The sequence below is a fragment of the Episyrphus balteatus genome, chromosome 2 (genome assembly GCF_945859705.1).
Source record: "Episyrphus balteatus chromosome 2, idEpiBalt1.1, whole genome shotgun sequence".
NCBI classification, from domain to species: domain Eukaryota; kingdom Metazoa; phylum Arthropoda; class Insecta; order Diptera; family Syrphidae; genus Episyrphus; species Episyrphus balteatus.
The window spans coordinates 79,985,605-79,996,487 of record NC_079135.1 but is presented as its reverse complement, the minus strand read 5'-3'; the positions used below and the strand labels follow the sequence as shown (position 1 = coordinate 79,996,487).

The following is a 10,883-nucleotide window of genomic DNA, read 5'->3' as shown; positions in this document are numbered from 1 at the left end:
CGTCTACGTCTTCCTATAGAAGTCGTCATACGAAAACAAGAACAAAATAAAACCAAAGAAAATAACTCAAATTTGCGTCTTCAAAAACAATAATACGCGTGTAGAAGCCCGTGACGCACCGTAACGAAAATCAAAAGGAAATTGGAAGATGATTTCTACGCCTTCCGTCTTCGTGTATTATGCTTCATATGTTATTAATATTAATTTTTTTTTTTTCAATTCATAAAATGTTTTCCTTAGGCCTGTTATCACTATTTTTTTCAAGGATATTATCCAATTTTGCCTTGTCACACACACTATTACATAAAAAAAAAATTACTCTCATTATGTTCTTTCACTCCAGAAAAAGGAGTAAAAATTTAGAGTACTCCTTAATAGAGTGAAAGAAAACGACATTATATTCATGCCAAATTGTGCCTTACTGTGAAGAAATGTTTTGTTAATTGTTTAGAGGTATTTAATATATAATGCAAAGCAATTATTCTTATTGTTAATAAATTAAACGGAAATATTTAATCCTTCAAAACTTTACATTTGAATTCAAACTTTTTCTGTAACACAATTTAAAAGAGCTGCTATTTTTTAAGAAATGAACTAAAGCCAGTTTTGATATGTGGTAAGAAACATTATAGACCGAGAGCCGGCAGCATATTTTGGCAGTTTTGGTATAACCGAAATTCGAGTGTGTACATACCTAGATATGCACCACAGTATGTCAACGGAAAAAGTCTGGCAGTGATCTTTTTCAGCTTTCTCTTGCCAGACGCATCCAAAGTGCAGTAAAAAATCAACTTTTGGCGTTTTGGTATCACCGAATAAATGATACACCAAAAAATCATAAAAAATCCCCTGATTTCAAAACTGTGGGTACCAGAAGTTTCTTTTTCAGCTTTCACCCCGCCAGACCGCTTTAAAGCATTTTGAAGTGCATTTTTCTAATAAAAAATCTAATAGTTTATTTTCGGTTAGGTATAACCGTATGATTGTAACAAATTAATATTCTACGTCTATTCTAGGTCTAGAAGCTATTTTTCAGCCTTCTCTCTGCCAGACGCATCCAAAGTGCAGTCAAAAATCAACTTTTGGCGTTTTGCTGCGTATTAACCCAAAAAATGATACACCAAAAAATCATAAAAAATCCCCTGATTTCAAGAATGTGGGTACCAGGAGTTTTTTTTTCAGCTTTCACCATGCCAGACCGCTTTAAAGCATTTTGAACTGAATTTTTCTAATAAAAAACCTAATTACTTATTTTCTGTTAGGTATAACCGTATGATGGTAACAAATAAACGTTCTATGTATATTCCTGGTTTAGAAAATATAAGTTTGAGCCAGCTATTTTGCAGCCTTCCCTCTGCCAGACGCCCTTAAAGGTTTACAAAACAGGTTTCCCATTAAAAAACACCTAGTTTCAGTTTTTTTCTTATAAAATTGAAATAATATTTTTTTGTTTATTGTTACCATATGATGGCCAGATATTAACTTTCTCTGCCTTTTCCTGATTTAGAAAATGTAAGTTTAAGCCAGTTTTTTTTTTCAGCCTTCCCTCTGCCAGGCACCCTAAAAGGTATCTCAATAGTATGAGAAAGTTAGATTTTGTTATATGGGGGTCTGGGAAAAAATCCGAAATGCATTTTGACTTCAGGGCTCGAAAGATCATAAGGACACGAGTCTAAAACCACATTTTGTAACACTCCAATTGAGTGTTCAAAGAAAATGTTAGTGCAAAAGCGTTTTAGTACCCTTGAACATTTCTAGAGAAATTTGTATTTACGATAGCCCCCATGATCTGGTAAGTATCGTTTTTTTTTTTATTTATTTGTTTAAATGTTACATATGGTAGGATATTGTCAAACGATTCAAGGGCGTTATTTCTTAAAACTATATCATGTTTTTTGTAAAACAAAAGTCAATTTAAAATGTTAAATAATAAAATCACATTACTACTACTACTATACAACTGAACTACTATTACGTAAAACCATGATAAACATGACGTTAAACAAAAACGATCTATCGTTTTATCGTTTTTGTAGTAAGTTTTTGCAATAACTAATGATAGAGATTATCATATGGAAAAAGAAAAAAATAAGATTTTTATTTTAAACTTTTTCCAATACAAAGAAATCTTACGTTATGATAAAAACGGAAATAAGGCAAGCATTGAAATTGCATAATAAATATATAAAAACATTTTTGGAGCGACGATCTAAGCGTAGTCTTACAACTCCCAATCATTCCTGTATGCGTGTAATTGATAAACTAGCATGAAGGGCACCTAGTCCTAACGACTATGACGATATGCTCTTCTTTATGATATTCTTCGAGGATTATACACTTGCTCGCGAGAGGTATAACCCTTAAACAAAATGTCTACGTGGTTGAAGCTTGACTACCCAGAACCTCTGGTGTGGCAGCCCATGAATGAAAAATTATAATCAATCTTGAAGTTTCATTCTGATTCGACCTTTAGACGCCACTGTTGAATCCATACAGGAAATTTCTCCGCAGAATCCAAGGAGAATCCCACTGGGCTTTTAGCCAACCTTAGAAAACTCCAGTTTCGCCACGAGAGGTGGTTTCAAATAAAAACTTGTGGACATTGCCTAAATTAACTTGACGTGCAAAACTGAATGCAGCTGGCTAAGAATAGAGCTGACTGCATAAACTTGTTGCTTGAGACCCTAATCCACAATGGATTGTAGCGTTGCCTTGAGGCGCAGTTCATCCAAAGTAAGTACGCAAAGTTGAAGATTAAACAAAAGCTAAAGCACGTATATGAATAAAATTCTATACGTCGCATAAAAAACAAATACAAACATTTGAGCAAACAAGGTCGTATGTCAATAAAAAAATATCTATGTTAATTTTAAAATAAATAGTGTTTTACTTCCGTTTATCTCAAACTTATGTTTTTTTTTTTTCAACCGACGACATAAACAAAATAAATAAATGTATAACCCAAGTCCAAAGTCTTTGCACAATAGTCATTCTTTTACGCGTGTAATTTGTTTGCAAGTATTTAGGGGATACGTATAATTTCTGTCGAGTAATCACACGAGGTGGTATAAATGCTACATTTCGTCATTTGAGATCTATCTTGTGCTTGTCCCATATGTCCTTTGTTCATAATTCAAAATGTTGGCAAATAGATTTTAAAAATTTAAGTGCGAAATTTTCGATACTTCTCAAAGAAAGAACAAAGCTTAGAAGATTTGCTAACGTTTCGAATAGTCTATTAACGATGCTCAAGGGGTACTACTACTTGTGGATGACGACAAAAATTCTTTACACATGGTGACGGGTTTTTAAATGAGTAGTTTCCCAGGATAAACTTTCCAATAACCGAACTTAATTTCGAAGAAGTACGCGACCTCACAGCTCACATTCAAACAAATTACTGTGGCGCTGAAGAACTCCAATAGGGGAAAAGCGATTGGAAGTCATACAGAGAACAAGAATTAGAATGGAAACAATCGTGATTCCTAAAGGGATTTGCATATTGTGGTAGTTGATGTCAAAAAGGCTTTCGATAGACAACCACGAGATCTGGGGCCACATTAAAAAAAAAACGAAACGAAAACGATCATTGCTTTTTGAAAAACGAAAGAAAATATGGGACAAACTCAGAACAAATTCTTTGGTTTTTCAAGTTACATAACGCAAACCGTTTGCACACACGAAAACGTTTGTTCGTTTACGCGATACAGAATCCCACCCTTGATATCGGTCTTCCTCAAAGAGCGATAGGTTCCAAAAATCTACGTGAGTATGATCATGGACTTATAAGAGCAAGAAAAACAAAGGTAAGACGCCCCCCAGAAGTCATCGAAGAGTTCCCAATCAAAATTGGTGTAAACCAGGGTAGCGTCTTGAGTCTTGCTCTTTATCGCAGTCCTTGACTTTCTGCTTGAAGATTAAGTGGCGGATCCAATAATGAATCAGTTATTTTTTGCTGATGATGGAGCCATTATAAGTGAAAATCCAAAATTTTTGTAAAGAGCATTTGATGTATGAGTGCAAGCTCTGGAGGGAAGTAGATGCCGCATTATCGCAAAAAGGACAGACTTTTCCGACTCAATTGGCCTATTGCGGACATTTTTTTGAATGAAACGGTAATTCCCAAGTTCGAAAATTTCAAATATCTGGAATCTATAACCAACAGAGAAGCATCTTATGATGACAACAACCATCGCGTAAGGCTATAGTGGATGAAGTGGCGAGAAATCGCTGCCATCTTCTCTGACCGAAAAGTTTCCTCTAAATCTCTACACTGAACTTCCTTGCCCAGCATTTATACACGGTTCACAAATGTGGACAATGCAGATATGAAAGGAAATTGACAGCAGCTGAAATCAAAATGGTTCTCATGACAATAGGAGTAACAAAACTATATCGAATCAGGATCAAGAAAATACGAAGAAGCCTTTACGTCAAAAATACCGTCTTGGATAAATACACCACAGACTTAGACACGACGAACTGTATAAAGAAGCTCTAAGAGCCCAAACAAAAAGCAAAAGAATACTACGAATAGGCAGATCAAAAACTCATGGAGAAAACAAATGCAACAACAACTGCATTCAGGGATTTCTGGATCAACCCGATACTGAAACTCGATGTATTTTTTTGTTTGGTGACTGTGCGAATTAAAAAAAAACTCGAAGCCCAAATTATTTCAAAACCCCAACCCATCCCCGAGTAAAAAAAAAACACTTCCACTTTCTAATACATCAAATGACTATTTTGATCAACAAAACTACAAATAAATTTAAATACTGAAATAAAAAGACATCTCGTTTACGTTTACCTAACAGTTTAGGTTTTTTTTAGATTTTTTTTTTTTATTTTTGAAATTTTACTTTCTTTTTTGTTGGTTTTTTTTTTGTTTTCTTATTTTTTTTTGTATTTTGCTTTTGTTTTGTTAATTAAAAATTATCGATAAGTATTTTAATTACAGGATGTTGGTTTGTTGGTTGTTTTGTTTGTTTTGCTTTTCGTGTTTTTCGAAAATATATATTTAAATATATATTTTTTTGTTTTCATATATATATATACTATATAATAATATGTATTATGTATGCAATTTCCATTTCATTTTTTTGTTTAAAAACTAAATTCACAGTACAATCAATCAAACATATAATTATTATGTATGTATGCTAATTTTTTTTATTTTTCCAAAAAAGACGATCGTTTCTGCAATAATTTATTATTCATACAATCAAATTATGTTATTTTTTTTTATTTTTATTATAAATTTTTATTTGTTGTAATATCGATTCTGGTTAGAAAATAATTCGAGTGAATTTTAAAATATGTTGTGTATTGTAAACTGTAATGTTGTTGTTGTTGGTTGAAGTTGGTTGGTTGTTATTGTTGATGTTAATTGCATAACTATAAGATCATCATTAAAATCATTTTACAAACAAAATTCAAAGAAAATATTGTATTTAACGGTAAAACATCTTCAATAAAAATTAAAAAAAGAAAAAAAAGAGAATATTTCGTGCAAATAGTATATAACTTATGAAGAGAAGAAAACAATCTATTGTAATAAACTTTTTGTTTTACATCATAATAACTGGTAAGTAAGACTTTTTTTCAATTAGAGTAAGAAAAAAATACTAATAAATTGTAGTTCTCGTTGCAGTTTATTGTAATTTTGTTTTTTATATTTTTTTTTTTTGTAGTTTTATATTTTTTTTGTCAGAAGTTCAGATTTCTTGTTTGTTTTTTTCTTTTATATTTTAATTCATGATCAGATTTCCTTTAATTTATTTCTTATTATTTTTTGTTTGTTCTCTAAATTATTCATTTTGTTGTATGAATTTGTAACGTAATTATATAAAATTGTTGCATCATTCTCATATAACATGGTTTGTTTGTTTTAATTTAAATAGAAACTTACAAAACTATTAAATAACTATAATAATAATAATTATATTTTTTTTTAATGTATAATTTTCTGTTTTGTTTTTATATTTTTTTTTTTTTTGTTTATTTGTTTTTAAACTTTGAAAAATTTCATTTGAACTTAACCGTTTAAAAAAAAGCAAAAAATAATTATTAATTAATAAAAAATAAAATATACATAATTAAACATTTAAGAAACAAAATAACTATCACTATTTATATGATGAAAAAAAAAAAACTTGGATAGAACTAGAATAATAATTATTAATTTTTTTTTAAGGAGACAACGAGAACCGCGAATGGCAGACATTTTTTTTTTTTTTATATAAATTTATAATTGTAAAATGTTTTTTTGAAATATTTTCTGAGTTGCATTTACAAAGAAAAAAAAAATGACTTTTCTGTTTAGTCCTTTTTTTAAGGCAGGTTTTGTCCACACACTTTTCAACTCCTAAATTCAAGCTTATTTCTCTTAAAACCTTTCACATACATTTTTTTTTTAACAAATTAAAATCAAATTGCTTTGTTTTTTTTATTTTGTTTTTTTAAATAAAATTAGTATATAAAAAAAACCCTTGAAAGGTTGTTTTGTTTAAGAACATTATTTGGAAAGAGAAAGACTTATTTAAAAAAAATGTAAATAAACAAAAAAAAAAAACTTATGCGACTAAAGAAAATCTGTTTTTTGTTTTACTTTTACTTTCATAACGACAGCCTTCTTGATATTATTTTAAAAATGTTGTTTTATGCTTTTTTTTTGTTTTAAATACGATAATAGAGTACTGGATGATGGGGAAGGAGGATAAGGAGTGATTTAATTTTTGTTTGAATTTTCAAAAAACTTTGAAAGGGAAATGGAAGGAATAGGAGGAGGAATTTTATTTCTGTTTTAGAGGAAATTAAAAACGAATTTAAGTCAATCAAGTAGTTGGAGTATACAAATGATGATACTCCAACTGACCCGATGACAACGATATTGTTGATGTTGTAGTTGCAGCAGCATAGACATTTGGTAAGAGATTTTGCTGCATTTGTTGTTGTTGTTGTGTATGAATGGAAGGATTAAAAGGAGAGCTAGAATTAGGAATTAGGTGCTGGTGGTACCGCTGTCGCTGCAGTCATCATGTGTCACCGCGTGTTGACATCATATTCGTTTCTATGTCCCCCTCTTTGCTGTCTTCAGAGTCGTCGCCGCTCGAGGTACTTCCGCGCCGTCGATAGTCATTGTTACTATTATTTCCACCTCCACCACCACCTCCGCCGCCGCCGCCGCCACCACCAGTAATCATATGATGATGCTGCTGTAGCTGCTGATATTGCTTTTGCGTTTGTCCCATTGGCACAGAGCCGCCCCCTGTTAGCATGAGGCCTGTATTAGCTCCACCGGGCGACATTCTTGTGACTAGCAGATGCTCATAATTCTCTCTTATCCATTCGCGATAATCGATCACATCGTCTGTTATGCGAATGATGCGACCGAGTATGGAACGCTCGTTACAGTCACTCGCCCAATTATTCAAAGGGGACACCGCTTGCGACAGCATCAGGTAAGCGTACTCAAAGGCTTGCTTCACTTGAAGCGCTCCGTACGACGAGCGCCCAATATCGTTGCCAGCTGTAAGGGGATCTTCAATGCATAGCAACGACGGCCGGTGGCCATCGACCATTTCGCGCTGAAGGTCCTCCTTGGGAATATAACGGCCACCGTTCTTTATACTTATGCCAATTTTCATATAATTAAATTTCCGACCATACAACTCAAAAAATTCCAAAAGCAAAACGCCCAAATTGGCCGTCTCAGAGTGTATTTGGCGCGGATGCAGCTGCAAAAAGCTGATGCACATTAGAATGAGGGAATAGGATGAAATGCCGCCAGTAAAGACCTCATTTAGGTCACGTTGCAGCAGGAACTGCTTCAAAACCAGCACTAATTTAGCCAGCAACGGAAATTGTTGCTTATACTCCTTAATTAATTCGGCTGATTGAACTCCTGACTGCATGTTAAAAGAAATGTCCACCTTGACCTGCGATTCGCGGTCCGTCAACTTAATAATGGGCACCGACGCTTTGTCTAGAACCCGCACCGATGACGGCTCTGCGATTCCCCTAGCAATTAGCTCTGTTTCGAGAGTACGCAGCGGCAGCTTCTCCCACATTCCCAACACGACCAAATCAATGTCGGACGTGGGCAGAAACAATCCCGTTCGGAATGATCCGAATATCTCGACCACGGCTGCTGGCCAGATAGTATGGACGACGGCTTCTATGCGGAGGACAACCTCGTTGCGGATGGCATGTTCGGCGGGCGTTGGCAGGACATAATGATAAAACTGATCGATCTCTTCGTGCAAACCGATGACGCCGCGTCCGTACACGTAATTGGGTACGCGCCACGGACAACCTCTGTACTTGCTGATGAGTTTCTCGACTTGTCTGTTCAGGTTGTAAGTGGATGCCTTATTGTCGACTATGCGGCCAATTTTCCTGCGCGACGGATTGTAATAGCTTCCTCGGTCATTTGTGGGACGCTCGCGCTGTTGCTGCTGCTCGTTTGACGGCGCATTTTGTTGCTGTTGATCCAGAGTCTGGTGGAAGGCAGCATTGGTTGTATCACGGTCGCGTTCTCTGTTCATCATAATCATGTTGGTGTTGTTTGTGGGATTGCCGATGCCGATGCCACCGGTGTTGCCGTTCTTGGTGTTTTGCTGCTGCTGCTGCTGTTGTTGTTGTTGCTGAAATTGCTGCTGCAAATCGAGCAATTGGCTCATTTCATGGGCATTTGTCTCCCAGATCTTATACCACGTTCTTAGCGCTGGACCCTCCTGTTCCTCTTGAAACCAGCCAACAAAAGGATCCATCCACAGGGGACTCGGGATTGTGCTTATTGCACAGGGCAGAGATCCAGAATAATTAGTAGATGGAGGAGCAGCGATGCTGTAGGGTATCAGGGTGTTGGTTGGTTGGTTCCACTTGTAAAAAATTACTGTTTCCATTACTTACCCAAAAAAATTTAGTGTAATTTATTGGAAAATTACCGTGCTCCTACACGCTCGACATTTTTATCGCAAAAAAAATTTTTTATTTTTTTTGCTGGTGCTGTGCTGTTGGTTGCTGCTTGCTTGTTCTTCGTCGGTTTTGCCTTCTTGTTCTTCTTTGATCTTCTATCTCTTCTTGTCTCTTCGTCTCCCTCTTCTACACTACTACTCTTTGGTGAACTCCCAAAAAAAAAAAAAAAAATTGAATTGGAATTCTATTTTTTCGCGTTGCAGAAAATCGCTAGTATTGTTAATATTTTATTAACCGATTTGAAAGGCAATGTGCAAATGATTAATTTGATATTATTTACGAAGTAAAATTTAGTTTTAATGGAAGATTTTTTTTAATAGAAAAAATAACCACGCTTGAACACTTCTTTTTTTCCTTCGATATACAAGAAAATCGGAGAGGTGAATTGATTTGCAGCGAGAGGCTGACATTTGTGAAGTGGTGGATTTTTTTGTGTAACGGGAGTAATGAGATTGAAAGAGATGGATATATGAAAAAACCAGTTGTATGGCTAACGGCTACCGGTTGGTAGTTTTCTTATAATTTAACTTGGGGGAATGTTGGTTGGCATATGGTTTTTTGTAACAAATTGCGCATTTATTTTATTTGAATTGAATTGAATGGTGATTGAACGATTGGTGTGTTTTTGTGGGAAATATAAATGATAGAACAAAAATATATCACAAATATTGCATTTTTATACAAATTCGTGAGATCGAGTTGGATTTTGAAGAGAAAAAAAATAGCAAATTGGACTCGGCTCGACCTTTGTATATAAAATCTATAGTACTATCATGAAGTGCAATTTTTTAGTTTGTTCGTTACCTGAGTGGTCGCGAGGGCACTTAGATCGAATTAATAATGGGAGTAAGGAGATGAGATATACATTTCTGTTTGAAATTTGACATATTTTTTAGTTCGTTCGCTAGCTTACTTTTTTGGTGGCGCTGTTTTTTTTTCATGATAGTACAATAGATTTTATATACAAAGGGCTCGACTGAGTCAATGGTGACGAGTCGATCCAGGCCTATTTCAACTCGATCTGGGTTTACAATGGCTTGTAATCTAGTTGTACAAACGTGGTTCATCCATGGTTTAGGAATTTAACTTGTCGATTTCGGGGGGGTTGGCCGTGGTTCAACTTTAGTTCAGGAATGGATAAAGTTATTTTAGCATATATATGAATATTGAAGCAGTGCTAAAAATCAGATCATCGATTACATAAGATAAAAGTTTCGGAACTACGGATTAAATATTTGTCCAACTGGTTCTTATGCAATGCATGAAAAAGTATAGGGTGCTTTCATAATTGCATGGTTGCTTTGTTTACATGCGGTCATTTGCAATTAGACTAATATCAGAGTCAAAGACTGTTTCCAAATGTATTTTATTTTATGAACGCACTTTTTCGTTTAATTTTGGAATTTCGTCGCCTCAATAAAATATTGTCGTATGTGCAAGTTTCGAGATTTGAATGCAGTTTTGCTAATTGATTTTTTCTCCTTCGTTCTGTGTAAAATTTTATTTTTTTACAATAGATCGTGAACGCACCTCTTATCTATAGTAAATATTGAATGGAATCCATGATATGATTTATATCAGCTTCACTCTTTTTTTTTACAGAGTTGTCTTTCCACCGATGCTTCTTCTTTTTTTCAATTTTTTTGAAGTGAAAACTTCTTTAGTATCGTAGTGATTTGAAACAAGATGAAACGAAAACGCGACACGACTTCAACTTGTTATAACTTTTTTGTTTTAATAGATAGATGAATGAAATTTGTACTTTAGATAGGTAATTAAATAAATTATAATTGTACAAAATTTCAATTAATTTCATATTCAAAATTCGGAGATAACGGTAAAAAGATGTTCTTTTCTAACACACGTTATATCTTTTGATCTAGTCCACATACAAATTTGGT

The 10,883-nt window shown here is 34.2% G+C and overlaps 1 protein-coding gene across 2 annotated transcripts; it reads right to left on the bottom strand.

Annotated features, from left to right (window-relative positions):
• Positions 1 to 5,027: 5,027 nt before the first annotated feature.
• Positions 5,028 to 9,398, bottom strand: LOC129909919 (non-canonical poly(A) RNA polymerase protein Trf4-1-like). Of its 2 annotated transcripts, none has more exons than XM_055987088.1 (2): positions 8,917 to 9,398; positions 5,028 to 8,850 (listed from the first exon to the last, which is right to left on the bottom strand). In XM_055987088.1, the coding sequence occupies exon 2, from the start codon at positions 8,772 to 8,774 to the stop codon at positions 7,038 to 7,040; it is 1,737 nt and encodes a 578-aa protein (XP_055843063.1). In that variant the 5' UTR covers positions 8,775 to 8,850; positions 8,917 to 9,398; the 3' UTR covers positions 5,028 to 7,037. The 2 variants fall into 2 exon arrangements, with proteins under 2 accessions (XP_055843063.1, XP_055843064.1); XM_055987089.1 differs by having other exon boundaries at positions 5,028 to 8,885; positions 8,952 to 9,398.
• Positions 9,399 to 10,883: the final 1,485 nt, after the last annotated feature.

Bases quoted from the DNA above. Each gene is read 5' to 3' on its own strand.
- LOC129909919 (XM_055987088.1), bottom strand. From the start codon at position 8,774: ATGGATCCTTTTGTTGGCTGGTTTCAAGAGGAACAGGAGGGTCCAGCG.